The 18,153-nt window shown below is 47.4% G+C and overlaps 1 protein-coding gene across 3 annotated transcripts; it reads right to left on the reverse strand.

Moving 5' to 3' along the window:
* Positions 1-1,970: 1,970 nt before the first annotated feature.
* On the reverse strand, positions 1,971-18,134 carry ZBTB37 (zinc finger and BTB domain containing 37). 3 transcript variants are annotated; one of them, XM_079314248.1, is made up of 5 exons: positions 18,054-18,134; positions 16,270-16,370; positions 13,269-14,221; positions 11,852-11,951; positions 1,971-9,706 (listed from the first exon to the last, which is right to left on the reverse strand). In XM_079314248.1, the coding sequence occupies exons 3-5, from the start codon at positions 14,189-14,191 to the stop codon at positions 9,218-9,220; spliced, it is 1,512 nt and encodes a 503-aa protein (XP_079170374.1). In that variant the 5' UTR covers positions 14,192-14,221; positions 16,270-16,370; positions 18,054-18,134; the 3' UTR covers positions 1,971-9,217. The 3 variants fall into 3 exon arrangements, with proteins under 3 accessions (XP_079170374.1, XP_079170376.1, XP_079170375.1); XM_079314250.1 differs by having other exon boundaries at positions 13,269-14,218; positions 18,054-18,131; XM_079314249.1 differs by lacking the exon at positions 18,054-18,134 and adding an exon at positions 17,883-18,030.
* Positions 18,135-18,153: the final 19 nt, after the last annotated feature.

The following is an 18,153-nucleotide window of genomic DNA, read 5'->3' on the forward strand; positions in this document are numbered from 1 at the left end:
GCAAGTGTGGGCACGAGGTGAGGAATATGTTACTGCAAGAACACACAGCTGCATGTTATTCTCCTCCTCATTCAGCCTCTAAAAGACCTTATTCAGAAAAGTCTGTTTTGCCACCCAGGATTGCTCTTGCCTGTCCTAAGTATCAGCCATGTTACCCACCAACACAAAAGAACCATGCCTTATGAACAACACTTTTCTCTCCCTTCCCAAAATTCCCCAGCAGCACTTACCCTATGCCAACACAGCCCTAGAAGCTGTTTGTGTCAGCTTTCTGCACAGGCCAGTGCCTTAGGGGAGCCCAAGGAATTAATCTTAAGCAAAGGGTATGATAAAATTCTACTCTCAATCCCACCTGGGATGCTTTCCCCAACAGCACAATCCTGGTTTAGGAAATCTTCTAACACATCAGAAAAGTGCCTGCATGCCAACTACACCCTCCTGCCCTGCATCTCTGCTGGGGATCCAGGCAGGCCTGTAAACAGCCTCTGCAAGAAAACATGGACTGAAAGAACACCCTGGGGCTGGGGACAGCCACAGAGGGGATGGGGTTTCCCAAAATCCAATCTGTCTGAGAATTGCACTGTCCACTTCTCATTAGTGTCACCTACAGCTGCCACCCTCCTCTCACTGGCCTTTGCAGGCAAGAGCTCTGTTCAGTTACCAATGCACAGGCAAGGAAGGATTCAAGAAAAGCTTCACAGTAATTCAGAGAGTTTCTTTAGACGTGTGAACTCTCAGAAAATACTCTTGGAGGCACAAACCCCCGTATCAAACCAATGCCCAAGACAGGTAGATAAACGAGCAGAGCCAGGGAAGCCTCAAGAAACAGCTTTTAAAACTTGACCAAATGGGGAATCAATTAATTTGCATCATCAAGTTAAAATTTGTTTCTTTAAGACTAGTTTTGTGACTCCTCCCCCTGCCCCAGACTCAGTAATTTCTATTGGAATTCTAGCAGAAGACATCCCTGCCCATGGCAGGGGGACTGGAATAAGATGAGCTTTAAGGTCCCTTCCAACCCAAACCATTCTCTGGTTCTGTGATTTGAGTAACTAATTTCAACTGTATTTTATCTTTTTATACTGCCACTTTCTGTATTTTATAACCAGCAGTAAATTAGTCAATCCAACTTCATCTTTCATTTCTCATTAGTTTCACAGTTTCATAGCCAATGGTATTGGGTCTGACTGCAAAGGTAAGAGGAAGGTTTAAATAAATAAACTTCACTGCAGTATGAAAATAATGCAGCCATTTCACCATAGATCTGAGGGGAAGGGTGTTAGGCACACTATCAAAAACTAAGTTGAAAGTCTGTAAAAAAACAGAATGCACTGATTTTTTAAAGTACTGCCTTAGGTAACTGCAGTAAAATAATAAATCAGAATATGTCAGATTAAACAAGGAACTTACACAGCAGTATTTAAAAATACCTGAACTGTTTCAAAAGCTTAACTGATATGAACTACGAAGGCCAGTAAAGCTGCCCATTTTACATGATAAAACAAAAAAAAAAAAATAAAAGGTAACAAAAATACAGCTTGGCACAGTCTAATGGAAACAGGAACTTGGAGGTTGAACTCTCCCATGCTGGAGATTTCCCAGCCTCTCTGGACAACCTGAGCCAATGCTGTTTGACTGTACTCATGGTGAGGAAATGTCTTATCACACCTAACCTGATTTTCCCTTGAATAAACTGCTGCCTACTGCTGCTCCTCCTGCCACCGTGTGCCTCTAGGAAGGGTCTTCCTCCATCTTCTCTGCACCCTCCCCTGAGCTGTGGAGTTTAAATAGGAAAAATTATATAGGTAAAGGAGAAAGCACTGAAACAAAAACAAACTTCAGTCTTCAACACTTGCTAGAAAACCCAGAAAATGGCACTTTGAAGTCTGGTACTGCCCTTTCCACCGTTCACTTCTCACCCTTCAGTTCCTTCCAATGAAGTTTTTGAAATGCTCACAGCAAATCTGACCCCTTTTCCTTCTTTACTATTCACAGCTCCAGCAAGGAAAACCCTGGTGCTGCTCAGCTGTCATGTGCCAGGATAGGCATCTTTGGACACCTGTCTCACAAGGCAGCAGCATTTCCTGCATGCTCCTGCCCCTGTGCAGGTTCTAAACCCAGCATTTCCCTGCCCACAGCATCCATGGCATGCCAGACACATGCACTACCTATTCCCAATGATGCTTTGCTGCTGTTCCACCTTTCTGCACATCCCCCTGTGTGGCTCCAGTGCCACCAGCACCAGCCAGGGCTGAAAACAGATAAGCTCTCTTCTTATTTCAGCTGTCTTCCTCCTCTCTAGAGGAAACAGAGCCACTGCTAAGCCTGTGGGACATGCTAGAGGTGAATTTATTCTTAGAACTTGCTAATTCCTCAGAAAGGTAATTACTCCCTGGCACAGAAAAATCAGCAAGATCTTATCTCTGCACCCATTACTCCTTCCCACTGGTGACAGCAGAACACACCTCCACAGAAGTTATTAACAAACCCCAGCCACTTCTAGACATCACTAAATAGCAATGCTCGTTTCCTAAAACTTTAAATTAGACACTAAATACATCAGTGGCTGGTTTTGTGGCTTCCTCCCCAGCTCCCAGCTGTGTCAGATCACAGCCTGATTTTCTGTTTTCTCCCCTTCTATTTCTAGCTTCGCCAGAACATCCTTGTTTTACAACAAAACTGTTAAGGACTGTAAAGAACACCTTCAGAAGGCCCCACCACCCAACTTTACCCAGCAAGTTTCAAATCCTTTCAAGGCTGCAACTCCCCAGCAGCACAAATTCTTAAGTCTTACTCATATCCATGTTTTTGTCACTAAAGACCTTTCAAAATTCCCACCTGAAAGAGGTTCCTCCTATTTCCAAGAGACATCACAAACTGTAATACTTTGGTTTACAACTAGATTAAAATATAAATTAAATAAGAAAATGCTAAATGAGTTTATATTGAAACACATTATATTTGTTTCTATATATGTATATACAGGTATGTGTGTGTGCACTCCCTAATGACAGCTAGAGGAAAAGTCATTCTCCAAAGGCTTCTACTCTTCCAACTAGCATGGTCAACTTATCCATTGCAACAATTCCCTGTGCATAAAAGCTAATGAAGCACTGGAAGGTGGTGCTGGCAACCAGCTGGATCACACAGACATTCAGGAACAGAAAGACAATAAATTATAAGAAGCAGTAGTAACTTGTTCACAGTTGGGATGAGGATAATGTTATGGGAAACCTGAATTGTCTACAGTTCTAGGAATAAAAAGCCAAAGGTCACTGAAAGTTACAGATATACTGCAGTTAATCCTAAAAGCAAAGATCAGGTCTGACACACAAAGAAATGGCAGAAACCATGTGGAATTTCTCCCAGCAGCCTAAAATCTGGTACCATCAGATTCAGCAGGAAGCTTTCCAATACCTCATCAAAACCAGAGTTCATCCCAGGGATGCTCTGATCACTGCCTCCATCTCAGTAATGAACATTTGCCCAAGTAGGGAGATTCCTTGAAACCAACTCAATCCTACATACAAATAAACATGCTCCCAGTCTTTCCTTGATTCCATCAGCCCAAACATCACATTCAATCTCTCCTAATTCCCAGTCTCTGTGTTCTTCTATGTTTGCCAAGCCAAAGCCTTTCAGCAGATGGAAATATTTTAGAGATGGTAGGACTCTTCAGATAGTTTTATAACCCACTTAAGTGGGTTCCAGGTTAGCAATAACCTAAATTTCTATTAAGACTAACTGCAGCAAAACTTTGGTCTGCTGAATTTTATTGGTTATAAAACAAAACAAAACAAAAACCCTACAGCAAGTCTACTCCGAATCTACTCAATTCCAAAATGTTCTGGTAGACTTTAGTTTCAAGAAGCAGCCAGTATGGTTTGCATAGTTCTAAATTCTACTTGGTTACAAATATATATATACATGCATACATACATACACATATATATATACATACACAGGTATATATGTATTTTTTGTTAAAAAATCCTTTGAATGACAGTGATTAAAATAAGGATTCTGAGCTCTTCTTTGGGCCTTTTAACTGCAGATATCAAAACTCTGTGTGTGGCTCTCACCTTGTGACAGGAGCAATGCTCACACTTATTTTGCTATGGCATTGGATCCCTGACTTTCCAACTGCAGTCCTGGCCACAGGCTCAGCTCCCAGGAAAACTCAGAGCCCAGACCTTGGCAAAAAGTCTCTTTGAATTATAGCTTCTTGACTTATATGGGTTGGAAGGGACTTTTAGAGGTCATCTAGTCCAACTGTCCTGCCATGAGCAGGGACTTTTCCCATCCCTAAAATATTTGCAGCAGAGCATGAACAGCATTTGATGTCACTAAGCTGCAGAAACACTTGGATGCTGGCATGGCTAAATTGGCAGGCATGTCACGGATCAAAGAGGAGAGTTTGGTAAATAATTTTAAGTGCTGGTTTTTGTTGGTTTTCAAGATGCACAATGCTATCTACCTCCCAGGCCACCTTCCACCCAAATCAATGGCACCTTTGCAGCTGTCTTCTTATTTATATGTTGGATTCTGCAGGAGAGATGAAGTCAGCAGAAATAAAAGCTACAACTCTGCTCTTGCAAAGGCCTTGTTAGGGCTGAATCACCCAAAAGTGCCAAGGACTCTACTCCAAAACCAGACTGCTTGGAATCACTTCCTGAAATGGGCATCTCACAGTTCAGTGACATTCCTACTGCAGAGGTGTGGGATGGAAACACAGCCACGGAGCTCTCCCAAAATGAGAGCAGGACAAGCAGGGAGAGCTGTCCTGTCCATGTTTTTCAACCTTGAGCTCACAGAGGGCTGAAATCCTGGCTCCATGCCCTCTGTGCTGAGCCAGCCCCCCAATGCTTTTCAGCAGGGCTACAGCTCATTCCCAGTGCTATTCCAGCTCTGGATAGCTGTCACATGGGAACGGGGTCAGTTGCTGCTGACCTCTCTGGGTTTAAAACAGCAGCAGAGACACAACATGCTTTCTGTTCTTCCCAGCACTCAAACTAAAGTTCAACTACACAGATCACAGCTTGAGAATATTGTAGAGAAGATGCAGGAAAGTCCAAAGACTGAACCTGATGGTGGATAACACTGAGAGGACAAGGAGGGACTGCCCATTTGCACCAGCTGCTCTGGCTCTCACCAGGCTATCCCAGGATCTTACTAAGTTAGCTCTAAGCATGTTCTCAGCCTCCTGTAACAAATTCACATTTCATAAAGCCTCTCATTCATCCCTCTCTAGCTGCTGGAAATACAAAGCACAATTTGTTTTCATTGCATCCTTCTCTTTTTCCCAGCTTCACATCGGTCATCCTCCTGAGACAAAGAGGTTTAGCTTTTCTCCAAAGCAGCAACACAGTATTAACACAATTCTTGCTATTTTCACAGCTATTCACAGGGAACGTGGCAGCAGCAGGGAACAGCTGCGGCAACCATCATGTCACTTGGCTGACACTTGGCACCAGGGCTTGCTGCAGGCTTAAGGAGATAACCACAGCTCTTCACATTTGGGAGGTGAGCTCTTTGACAGCAAAGAACTAAGAAATATGTCCACCTCCAAGAAAGCAAACTGTAAAAGCAGAGTGTGTTCTCCGTGTTGCCTGAGGCAAGAAAATAAATGGGTTAGTAAGCCCTAACTCTAAAGCAGACAAAAATGTTACGTAGAGGTATTAAAACAGAGAGTTCTCTTCACATCCTCCTTAAATCACAGTTGAAATCACAGTTTTGGCAGAACAAGATGCAGCCAGACGTGGGAATGCAAAGCTGTGCCTCAAGCCATCACAGAAGCATTCGCACTTGGCAAGTTGGCATCTGATTCTCCACAGCTTCGGTGCAGCCGTGAAGAGCCACACCAACGCAGAGGCAACAGGACACAGTGTCATTCTGTTAGGGAAAGCACCTCAAAGTAGCTACACCACTGCCAGAAAATTCACATGAGGTTTTTCCATACCGTGTAAGACCTTCAACCCCTTTTTTCTCAAACCTTGGTCTCATCTGCACTCAGCAAGTCAACCATTGAAAGAAATGTTCAATAACAATTCCTTCCAAACTGGTTCCACTGTCTAGTGCAGATAAGCCTGAACTGGTTTCAGCACTGTTCAAGAAATATTAGACATCATGATTCCCACACATACATACACATCCATTAAATGTACAGAAATAATATCAAAATGATTCCCACTACCATACCTTATATTGACTCTAGCTACAAGCTATAAACTTCACCTCAGCGAGGCCTGGGCAAGAATATTGGCTCTTTTGCATGCAATCAGAAATGATCATTTATACAGTGGCAACCTCTGCATGAACAAAACAAAACAAAACAAAACAAAACAAAACAAAACAAAAAAAAACAACAAAAAAAAAAACCCAAAAAAAAAAGCAAACATAAAGGAGGAAAAAATAAAAACCTTTCACAAGCTTTGTTTTCAGCCTAGTAAGGTATGAAGGACTAATTTCATGGTTTTCACCAGGCCACTTGAAGTAGTGAATCAGCAATCAGGATGCACTGTTGGCATCCAGTACTGTTTGGACGCTCCTCCGTTCACAGTATTGATACAGTAAAATAAAACCTGCTCAAGAAACTCACAGCTATGCCATGGGAACAAAGGCATTCACCATTTCATGTCAGCCCTTCTTCACTAAGGTTGCCATCTGTCTCAGAAAAATGTTGCTTTTGTAGCAGTTACTGCACCTTCACCCTTCTCTTCACAGCAAGCTTAGCAGGGAAACTTTCCCACTATATTTTTATATAATATATGTATATAAATAATTTTATGTTTTTATAGTTTGGTAGTATTCTTTTAAATTTTCTATTTTAAAACACTTAAAAATCTTTTAAGCAACTAAAAGTAACTTTTTATGCTCTCTAGTGTGAACAGGATAGGATTTCAAAGTTTTTAACTTTTTTTTTTTTTTTCATTTTTGGTAACTTCAAAAGCTATGACTAAAGCAGCACATCTCCACTCCTCCCTGCACCTTGATTGCAACAAAACCTACCTTGGCCATCCTCTCACCTCATCCTCTGCCACTGCTCTCTGGCAACCTCACTGTTTTGGTACCGTGATGTTTGACCTCAGCCAGGAAACCTGACGGAGCTGCTTGTCTGAGTGGCCAAATCACTCCCTGTGTGATGGGTGCCCTTGACAGGAGAGGAGGAAGAAGGCACAGAAGGAAAACAGAGGTGAAATATCAGTTTTCCTGTTTGAAATGGTCAATGAAATGGTACTTTGCAGGTGCCCAGCTCAGAACACCTGCAAAGGTTCCTCTTGTAGGATCACATCCCTGTTACACGTGATACTGGCACCGAGCCCTTTCCACACACAAACACATTAGAGCCACATCACTTTTTGAGAGAGAGATGGGAGGAACAGTGAGACCCCTCACATATAAAAAAATCTATAAAACAAGGCAAGAATACATCAACCTTCTCCAAATTATTCCCTCCAAAGGGGCAGGAAAATGATCCTGAGTACCAATTTGCAGACAGGGAAAGCAAGGGCTGGAGATGTGTCCACGTGCCCAAAACTGCAGTCAGACAGCAGCTCAAGCCTTATTGTCACTTGGTCAGTTTCCTGCCAGCTAAGACCCCACTCTAACTACTCATCCACTCATCTTGCTGAAGCAAGATGAAGTGTATTTCTTTCCCAATGTCTCCTTGTTCCTCCCATCACCTTAAGGTTCAGAACTTCACCCTTCCTTATCATATACACATTATACATCCTCAAGAGAACTCCTTCACCAAACCTGATAAGCACAACCTGTCGCTCATTCCCCCCCTTCATCATGAACAACTTGGCATCAGAACTAGAGAAAACTCTTAAAATATTGCATATTTTTTTAAAGAAAGGTGTGAGGATATTTGCACTTTTCTGCCTGTCCCATGCTTTTCTGGTTATGAACCACATAAGCCCGTGCAAACACCTACAATACACACGCAGGCATGTCTCTCCAGGTTTGCTAAACTTGCTCTAAACATCAGAGCTACTCAGAATACAAAAATGTTCAGTCCATGCAAGGGGACAGAGTTGTGATTGCTCTAGGAACCATTCACTTTTAAATCTCCTGAACTGTTATAAGGAAATAGAGAAGGGTTCTCTTTTCTTTTTGCATTTCATTGATAAAAAAGTTATCAAACTAGCTTGTAGAAACAGGTTTAAAAGCAACCACCTGCGATTGCTCGGCTGTGACAACAGCACTGCAGTATTCCCATATCCCATATTGCTGTTCTAAAAGATCAAGTGTGTGTCGAGGGGGGAGCAGGGGTGAAAGAGGACTTTGGTAGTCAGCCTCTAACTCCACGATTCAGCAACTCCAGAAAATCTCTTCCTAATCCTTGGCAATGCCTGAAGCATGGCAGCTCTCCAACCAGGACCTCAGAGTGCTCTGAGCTCCTCAGATCAGCACCAGCAGAGACAACCTCCCCTGGAAGACCCCTCCAGCCCTTCTCCCAATGCATCAGAGTCTCATACAAACCTCACAGCTGTTAAATTCCACTCTCAGTTGCTGAAGTACTTCCTTCACACTTTGCTGACCTCTGAAATACCACTTTGTAGCTGTGCCCACTTTAACAAGGGGCACCAGGGCTGCATGACTGGAACGGGCAAGCCCAAAGCCCTAAAATAACAGTTTAAATAAAAAAGTAAAGAAACACACCAAAAATAAGACAGGGATAAATACGCTCGGGCAAGGCAGGCTCCACCAGGACAGTATTTTTGCTTTTTTTGTTGTGGCAACTACCTGGGGAAGGGAGAAAGGCAATGGCCCCTTGCCCCTGCTGTCCCCTCGAGCGGGAGCAGTGGATATGGCTCTGTGGCTGGATCCGGCACTGCCGGCGGGCGCCCTGCTGCGCCACAGCTGTCCAGAAATACAAATGACTGCTTGTCCCAGATCACTACAGAACAGTAAAAAAATTTAAAATCCTGTCGATCCCTGAATAAGAAGTTGATTGACACAGTTGTTCTGTTTTTCTCCAAGAGGAGGAAGAATAAGGGAGAAAAACATTTAACACTCTATCAGGTGTGTGTGTGTGGGTGTGTGAGAGGAAGAGAGAGAAAGAGAGAAATTTTTTCTATTTTGGCAACATCTTGGGAGCTTCTTTCTGTTCGGTGGTGGCATTGCACTAATTACAGTACCAGCCTGCCGGGTGGGTGCTGACTCCTTAGAGCCAGGAACGGGAAGACGGTCCTTTCTCCTGGGACTCCACGTTTCAATCCGGCCCCGTTGTGGACACAGATCCCTGTGCCGTCTCCCCCACGGCCACGGCCTCTTCCTGCGGAGGGGATTCCTCCTCTGCCTGCCCCCGGGATGTGACAGTGGTCTCAGGGGAGATGCTGTGGGGCCCTTCCAGGGGCAGGCAGCCGGGGTGGTTCTTGCGAAAGTGCTGGTTGAGGATGGCCTGGAAAGGGAAGCTCTTGCCGCAGACGTGGCAGTGGAAGGGCTTGTTGCCGGTGTGCTTGCGGATGTGGTACTCCAGCTGATCCTTGCGCGTGTACTTCTTGCCGCACATGCGGCACACGAAAGGCGTGATGCCCATGTGGAGCCGCATGTGCCGGTCCAGGCTGCCCTTCTGGTTGAAGGATTTGGCGCAGTAAATACACGTGAGCCGTGGGTTGTACCGGAACCAGCGCTCCGAAACCTCCTGCTCCCGCAGATACTCCACGTAACCGCTCACTCCAAGCATGGCTGATTCCTCCCCCTGCCAAGGAAATGGCACAGATTGAAATAACAAGCGGCCTAAAACAAGTTGCAGAGAAGATCAGGCCCAGCTCCAGCCAGTAATGCCTGTGCCAAACCTCAAAATCAGCAGCTCTAATGTCTGCAACCTCAAGCACACATTTAAGTACTTAGATGGGGCCTTGGGGCTGAAGACAAATGAGCAATCAATTAGAAACCACTACTGCAGAGGCCCCTTCTGCCAAGCCATTCCCTGGATCTGGTGAAGAAAAGACAGCCCTTGACACAAGGGCACTTGGCCACCAATTCAGTTGTGGACCACATGTCAATACTTGTTACTTTTTAAAAAAATTGTGTGCCAGTTTTATTAAAACACTTGCGTGTATCATCTATTTCCTTACTAAAAGTCAAAAACAAGAAGGCAGTTGATGAGCTTGCAATGAAACAAAGAAGGAGCAAACGAGAAATCATATCTGAAAGTCTTCAGGTGTCATTTTACACAGGTATTTATTCAGGTGTCACTTAGAATTTATTTTATAATGAGTCACATTTGCCTGCCTGGCTGTGTAACCCATCCCAGCCCCGTGGCACTGGAGGCAAGGATGTGCCTGACCCAGCTTGCACAGCAAGGAAAGTGACGCACACCAACAGCCAAGAGCAACTTGAACCACAAGACTGGTCTCAGGACAGACCCTTCTGACCAAAGTGTTCAAATTGAGCAGAAACACACTGACTCCAGAACACTTCTGTGCTGGAGATGCACTGTTTACTCCCCCAGTGGTGCCAAATGTGGAGCAGCAACCAGTTTAACAGCAGGAGGGCATCTCCTCTGCAAGCCAGGGCTCTACATGAGCAGCAGTGTACCTGTGCCAGGTGCTGCTGAATCCAGCTGCATAGGCACAGGGAAGCTGCTGAGCACTAAAGGAGATACACAAAGCTCTGGCTCTTCCTTTCCACTCTACCACTGCCATTGGGCAGGGATCACAGGCAGTCTATGTTAGAACAGATATCACAATGCCAGGAGAGTGGAAGCTGATGATACTTCCCCATGGTGTGTAAAGCCTAAGGTTTCGTGTTTGAGGCTGTCTCACAATGAAGAAATAAGAGCAGCTTTTCTGTAGGCAGAGCTAAAATTGCTTAATATGTCACATTTCCCCTAGAGGGTTGGTTTGACCTGAAATTTTTGCAATGTCTTCTGAGGACACGAAACAAAGCTTTGCAAAACAGGAAGAAAAAGGTATCTGTTGTTTTATGGAAGTGTCTAACCAAGTCAGCAGACAGCAATTACAATTTTCAAACCCTAGCTTCACCTGGTCTTACTCAAGGGCAAAGCAGCCTAGTATCTCCTTGCCTACCTCCAGGCAAGTCCTTTGCTTACACGCTGACACATTCCTTACCTGTCAGGCACTGTGCTGGCTGACACACCTGCACTACAGTGGCATTGTGACACTAACTGAATACAACTAGACCAAAATGATTAGGCACAGGCATTACTGCTGTGTCCCACTTTGCTGCACTCTACAGTCCACTGCCCTCCCATTTCTGTGCATCTCTCCCTCCTACCCCAAAGTGCCAAGCAAGAAGAGAATTCAGAGCTCCTTTATGACGCAAAGTCTGCTGTGCAACACAGTCACTTGGAGAAGAGACAGAGACCTCTCTAAAACTCCACAGCCCTTGACAGTCCATCCCAAAAGGTTTATTGGTGTAGTCCTGCAGGGCTTTTGGGAATGGTTTTGGTACCGGCATAGAAAGGTTCAGCTGTTGTCTCCCGTCTTCCACAGAAGCCAAGCCACACCTCCTCCCTCTGCTCAGGCATTTGCTGCCAGTGTTTGAGGGCAGACCCAGCTCTGCAGGCAAATGGGGTTTCTCCTCAGGAGTTGGTGGCTTGCCCAGAAGAAGGGTGGGTATTTATGCCCTCAAACAACAAGAGAAACTCCTTGTGTTTTCCAGGTATCTGGCCAATATCCCAAACAACACCAGAATCAGTTTTAAATCGTACATGGCCAGCACATGCTCTCCCGTGAACAAGCAGATCTTTTGCCAAAGTAAAAGGTCCTTGTATTACACACATTATTGTTTGCAAATATAAAATATGACACACTTCATCACAACAAAGTCCCCTTCACCTTCAATCCAACTTTACTTGCAAACATCTTGATCTGCCTACCTGGGAACTGGGCTGCTTAGGCTCGTCCATCCGCCCGGGAGACTCGCTTTTTGATCTGTACCGCTCAGTCACAGCAACCATGCTGCCAGAAGGGCTGAATCTGTGGGGTGGGGGAAGAGCACAAATGGAATTTTTAATGGGCATCAGGTCACTACCCTTTCTTACAACAACGGGTGAGCAACAGAGGAACCTGTATAGCATCTCTTCATCCTCATCAGCTAACACACTGGGGTGGAACAGTGCAAGTATAAAGGAAAAACCAAATCATACTGGCTTCAGACTAAACACCTAAAAAATAAAACTAAGTCATTTGGCTTCCAGTTCAGCAACAGAGAGGGACTGCTATCATGAATAAACAAATCTGGGTCAGGTGATTCAGGAACTGGACAGCAGGACAGAAACCATTTCTCAGAGGACACCTGTCCTTCAGCACCCTCCTCCTCCATTCCCAGTGTGAAACATATGGGATGAGATGGACTAGAGGTGGGAAACAGTGCATACAGACTGCAGTGCAAAAAGAGATGCTAGAGACTAGCTGATCCAAGAAAAAGGGCTAAGGAAGTAGGAAAGCATCTCTCTCCAAGGGCCAGCTCAAGATTGTTCCCACTGATTGATTTATTAAGCAACACGTGACAGAACATCTGCTGCTTCCAGGTAGCTGTTTCCCCATGGAATTGAGCTAGAAGAGAGGCAAATGTGAAGGGAAACCCTAGAATTACAACCTCCCCAAATAAAACAGACCTGCCCTTTATCAAATCCATTTTCTGGCCTGAGCCTAGGACAAGAAAGCAAATGCCGGAGTGGAGGGGAAGTAGATGGATGGAGAATCCAAACACAGCAGATTTCACCACTCATTCAAAGGCTTTCTGCTCTCTCATATAAATCAAAACAATAGTGGAGGCCACTGGGTTTCCCATTTCAGCTGCCTCAGAAGATGTAAACCCAGGGCCCACTGCTGTCATGGACCACTGGGTGGTCACTGACCTACAGCTGGTATCCGGCTTGTTTCTCAGCCAGAATCATCCCCAGATCTTCAAGCCAGAAGGCACCAGTGTAATGGAAATATGTAACACATATTTTATGTGACCTCATTAATCCAAAAGCTGAGCCCAGGATCTACTGAGGCTGAACTAAAAATTTTTTTAAAAAGATCCCAACTCAGCTGAGATCCCAACCTCTAAGAGCTAGTAAATAACTTCTCAAGCTAGCCTGTACCTAGAGATCCTGGTCTGATCACTACCCAGCCAAAATATTATTACCCAAACTGGATATACTTCCTAACACCTTTTGCTCTTATGCTTAAGATGGCCAAAGGAAATAGAAAGGGGAAATGTTCTGAAGTGACTGACCCAGCCAAGTCAGAATCTTGCATAAGCTCTTACAGCCAAGGTGAATAATTCAGTTTAAGAAAACCCACCTGTCGATCTCGCTGCTGGTGGGCCTGACGGCTTTGGCTCCAGAGGAGCCTAAGGCAAAAGCCTCCTGGCCCAGCGATCCGTGGCCCGTGGTGTCGATCACCATGGCCGTCACCTCCTCAGCGCTGCTGCCATCTTCTCCCGAGGGCTGCTGCTCTGCCCCCAGCCACTCTTCCAGGTTCTCCGTCTTAATGCGCACTCCTCCCAGCACCCGCACCTCCTCGTCGTTCTGCGCCCCGCGCTCTGCCATTCCCGTCTCCACGTACCACTGTCCTGCCCTGTTGATCCGCAGGATGGGCTCCCTGCCTTCCACGTCGGAGCTCTGCTCGATGATCTGGGGGCTGGTGGACTCCTCGGGCGGGCTCAGCTCCCGGATGTCCAGCACTGTGCTGACCTGGCCCAGGCGGCTGCCCTTGGCTGCGTTGTGACGTGGGCTCAGGGAACGGTTCAGGTTTGGCGTTGCCCGGTGAGACTCGGGCGGTCTCTCCTGGTGCTTCGTCCTGGTCTGGCTCAACTCCGCTTCCACCTCCGCCACGTTAATTTTGAAATGAATCCCCTCGAGTATCTGCGTGCATTTGTCTATGATGTGCTGCATCTGCAAGAAACTGGCAGCTGTCAGGTAGCTGATGATGTCAGCCAGCTGCAGACATATCCTGCCGGTGTAGCAGAAGGAGAGGAGCTGCTCGAAAACAGACGGGTTCTTGATGACGGAGATGGAGACGGTGCTCATCTCGTTCAGGGACATGTGGTCACGGAAGTAGGGGGAGCTGGCAGCCAGCACCACCTTGTGCGCACGGAAAGCCTGGCCCTGCACGTTGACCACGATGTCACACAGCCGACCCTGCATGCGCAGCTGGTTCAGGTGGCTCAGGACTGAGTTACTGAAGTTGGGGATCTCCAGCTGAATGTTCCCACTCTTCTCCATGGCTGTCCCAGCTGCCGGTGCACGCCTCTGCTGGAAAAGGGGGGAAAGAGCCCATCATTAGCAGAGCATCTCTGATCCCTCCATGCTGTGCATCTCCCTGCACAACAGTTCTGCTAAACCAGTCCCCAACAGACCCCCATTCCCTGCAGCTTTAGCATGCAAAACACTTTGCTCTGCCACCCTCAATAAAAGCACATCTGCATTTAAAAAGAGCTTAAAAAAATGGCACAGGTATTAAAAATAGGCACCTGATTGCATAATGGATTAAAATACTCACCACTTGTACCTTCTTGATCTTGAAAAGTGAAAGCAATAGGGAAAGCCTCTTTGTAAAACAGGAACAGGGAAGGAGACATCGGGACCTAAATCCTCCAGAGACTTTTGAAAAGTTGGCCAGCATGTGACCTCAAGGCATCCTAAGTGCCTTCTTAACCTGAAACAGCCATCATTTGTGGCACTTCTGAAATGTGCCAGAAAATGTATAACAGGAGAATGAAAAAAGAAGCTGTGATCCAGAAGAGCCCACAGGGCCTCACTCATGATCACTTTTGTAGGGTCCCAAGAGACTTCACGAAGTCGGTCGTCACCAAGATCACTAAGTCAGTAACTCCTGGACTCTTTCCCAAGTAGATAATAATGGGATTGTTCAACTCAGGCTACAATTCACAATGGTGCTGCTCTGCTTGGGCTGCAATCCAGGCTACACATGGCTCACCCCTTGTTTCCCACCTTGGCTGAGATGTTCCTAGTTGTCTCCACCTCTACCACACAAGAGCTCCTGGCAGGCTCAGGGAGCACCTCACTGCCCAGCTGGTGCAGTCAGGGCACCCTTCACCACCCAGCCCAGTCCAACAAGGCTTATCAGGAGAGCTCAGAGCAGGGCCAGGGAGGGGGGTGGGGGATGCACCACCACATCATCACATTTCATTCTGGCAAAGTTTGAAAAGAAGCCCTGACCATATATGGTAAAAATTTGAAATGAATGAAAGTTAGATGTAAACTCATACAAAAGAAAAAGAAGAAAAATTTTAAAAAAGGAAAGGAAATAAGCTTGTTAAAGTCCACTCATGGCATAAAGAGCTTCCAATCTGGACAGCATCTGAAGTGCGGATTGAGCAGAGTCCTGCAGATGTCAAAACCACTTCAAGCAGTCTGGGAATACCAAGGCTCACAGTGCCCACTCTGAGGAATCTCCAAATCAAAGGGATTGGCATATGAAGAGCATGTCTGCCTTTGGAGGGCTTTTTATTTGGAGTTTATGAGCATTGCAGCATAGCACATGTCCATGTGCCCGAGCAGGCTTTGTGCAGACTTGGCAAACCCAGTTACTAAACATGAAGCTGCAGGACAGCCTGTCAATCTTGAGGAGTTGTGCCAAGGCATTTCTGATGGCTGCGTGTCCCTGGGGAAGTCAGAGCAGAGTGCACAAAGCTTCACAAGGTGCAGCTGAACAGTGCCAGCTCTCAGAGCTTCTTCTCTCCTTCCCCTATCAAAGAATCCCAGAATGGGTTGGGTTGGAAGGGACCTTAAAGCCCATCCAGTGCCACCCTCTGCCATGGGCAGGGACACCTTCCACTAGCCTAGGCTGCTCCAAGCACTGCCCTGGGCTTGGACACTGACAGGGATCCAGGGGCAGCCACAGCTTCTCTGGGCACCCTGTGCCAGGACCTCACTACCCTCACAGGTAACAATTTCTTCCCAATATCCAGTGTAAAGAGAAGCCATTCCCCCTTGTCCTGTCACTCTATCCCTTGTAAACAGTCTCTCTCTGTCTTTCCTGTCAGCTCCTTCAGGCACTGCAAGGCCACAATTAAATCACCCTGAAGCTTCTCTTCTCAGGCTAAACCACCCCAATTCTCTCAGCCTTTCCTCACAGCACAGCTTCTCCATCTCTCTGATCATCTTGGTACCTCCTGTAGACTTGCTCCAACAACTCCATGTCCTTCCCTATCCTTTGGAGAAAACAACAAAACCCAGAAAATTCAGGAACCACAGTGCACATGTCTGTGTCAACACAGCACTGGGAGCAGAACATTAACTGTAAAGAACAAAGGGAAATAGAAAACACAGTATCTTACCTGGAGTGCTGTGAGTTACATGCAGTGGGAAGGAAATGGGGGTGCTGCCTTCTTTTTTTTTCTTCTGATGTAATGACAAGAAAACTTGCTGCCCCCTTCCCCTTTAGGAGGTAAAAATAAAGAAAAAATGAAGCGGAGAGGAAATTGGTTCTCCCAAGTGCAGTTGTGAACATCAAGCTTTGTCATTCTTGGTTTTGCTGGAGGATCTAGCAGCAGCATTAGCTCACCATCTTCCCAAAACAGCTGTTCCTAAAGCAATAAGTCTCAGAGTACACTCTCAAAGAAGGCAAGGGTGAAACACCCTTGCCAAGGCCATGAGCACCCAGGGAGGCAAGAGGGAGGCAGAGGCTGAGCTTGGGATATGCAGAAAGAGGAGGGACAAAAAATTTATCAGACCTTAACTGCTGAGCATGGCTGGGTATGGCTGTGGTCAGAAGGCAGCTGCCCCCCAGAGAGCCCAACAACTTATCTGTGAGCTCCTGCTCCAAAGGCAGGGAAAATCAATCTACTCTCTATAACACACACAGCTCTGCTCACCTGGTGAGAGAGAACCTGTCTTTTGGTTCAAACTACCCTGTCAGAGACTGATTTCTGCCCCTCTGAGCAAGTAAACCTCTCATCAGCTTCTGCACCTCAGTCACAGGGCAATGACATCCTGATTTCCCTCTTCTCTGGGAAGTCCATCACCTGCATCCACCTTTACCTGCAGCTGAACTGAGTCAGCACAGGGCACACACAGATACTGCCATTTTTAATGCAATTTGAGGTGTCACCAGCTGAGATTCAGACTTAGCTCAGCAAATGCCTTCCAGCCTGTGAGGCAACTACCAGGAACGGGTGGAATCCTTGATCCATCAGGTAAGAAGCAGAGACAGACCACCCAGCAGAGGATGTCACCCTGGAAGCTGCACTGAAATCTCTCCACTTTTGGGCTGAGATTTACCGTGACTGGCCAACTCCACAGAATCACAGAATATCCTGAGCTGGAAAGAGCCACAGGGACCACTGAGTCCAACTCCTGGCTCTCCACAGACACCCCAACAATCCCACCCCGTGTGTGAGAGCACTGTCCAAACGCTCCTGGAGCTCGGCAGCCTTGGGGCTGTGCCCATTCCCTGGGGAGCCTGGGCAGTGCTCGACCACCCTCTGGGGGCAGAACCTGCTCCCGATCTCCAGACTAAACCTCCCCTGACACAACTCCAGCCATTTCACGGGTCCTGTCCCTGGTCCCAGAGGGAGCTACCAAGAATCCCAGAATGGTTTGGGTTGGAACGGAGCTTAAAGCCGTGGGCAGGGACACCTTCCACTATCCCAGTTTGCTGCAAGCCCCGTCCAAGCTGCTCTCGGACCCTGCCAGGGGCCCAGGCGCAGCCTGTGCCAGGGCCTCACCACCCTCACAGCAAACAATTCCTCCCCAATAAACCTATCCGGCTACTCGCGCATTCCAGCGGGACTCCAGCAACTATAAAACCCAGCACAACTCTGAGCTGAGAGGAGCCGCGGTGGCTGCCGGCCCGTGCCCGCCCCGCCCGCAGCCCCCGGCGGGCAGAGCCCGGTGTCTCCGGCCGCACGGCCCCGGACCCTCCTCCGCCGGGGCCCGCACTCGCCCTCACCGTGACAGCGGCGCCGCGGCCCCGCACCGGGGCTGCGCGGGGCGGGCGGGGCCAGCCTCCCCCGGCCCCCGCCCTCCCGCCCTCGCCCCGCGGGCCGGCGGCCGCGCCCCCGCCCCCCCGCGGCCCCGGGGCCCCGCGCGGCTCCGCCCGCCCCGCCCGGCCCGGCCTCACCTGCCGGGGGTGGGAAGGGCCCGCAGCGCCGGCCCGGAACCGAAACGCGCCAGCGCGGGCCGCGCCCCGGAAGGAAACGCCGTGCGGACCGGCCGCCCCC

The sequence above is a fragment of the Erithacus rubecula genome, assembly GCF_903797595.1.
Source record: "Erithacus rubecula genome assembly, chromosome: 10".
In the NCBI taxonomy this organism is placed as follows: domain Eukaryota; kingdom Metazoa; phylum Chordata; class Aves; order Passeriformes; family Muscicapidae; genus Erithacus; species Erithacus rubecula.

Excerpts from the sequence above, each read along its gene's own strand:
- ZBTB37 (XM_079314248.1), bottom strand. The coding sequence starts at position 14,191 with ATGGAGAAGAGTGGGAACATTCAGCTGGAGATCCCCAACTTCAGTAAC. Across the intron at positions 11,952-13,268 it reads ACCAGCAGCGAGATCGACAG|ATTCAGCCCTTCTGGCAGCA; the intron begins GTGGGTTTTCTT and ends CCCACCCCACAG. Across the intron at positions 9,707-11,851 it reads CTAAGCAGCCCAGTTCCCAG|GGGGAGGAATCAGCCATGCT; the intron begins GTAGGCAGATCA and ends TTTCCTTGGCAG.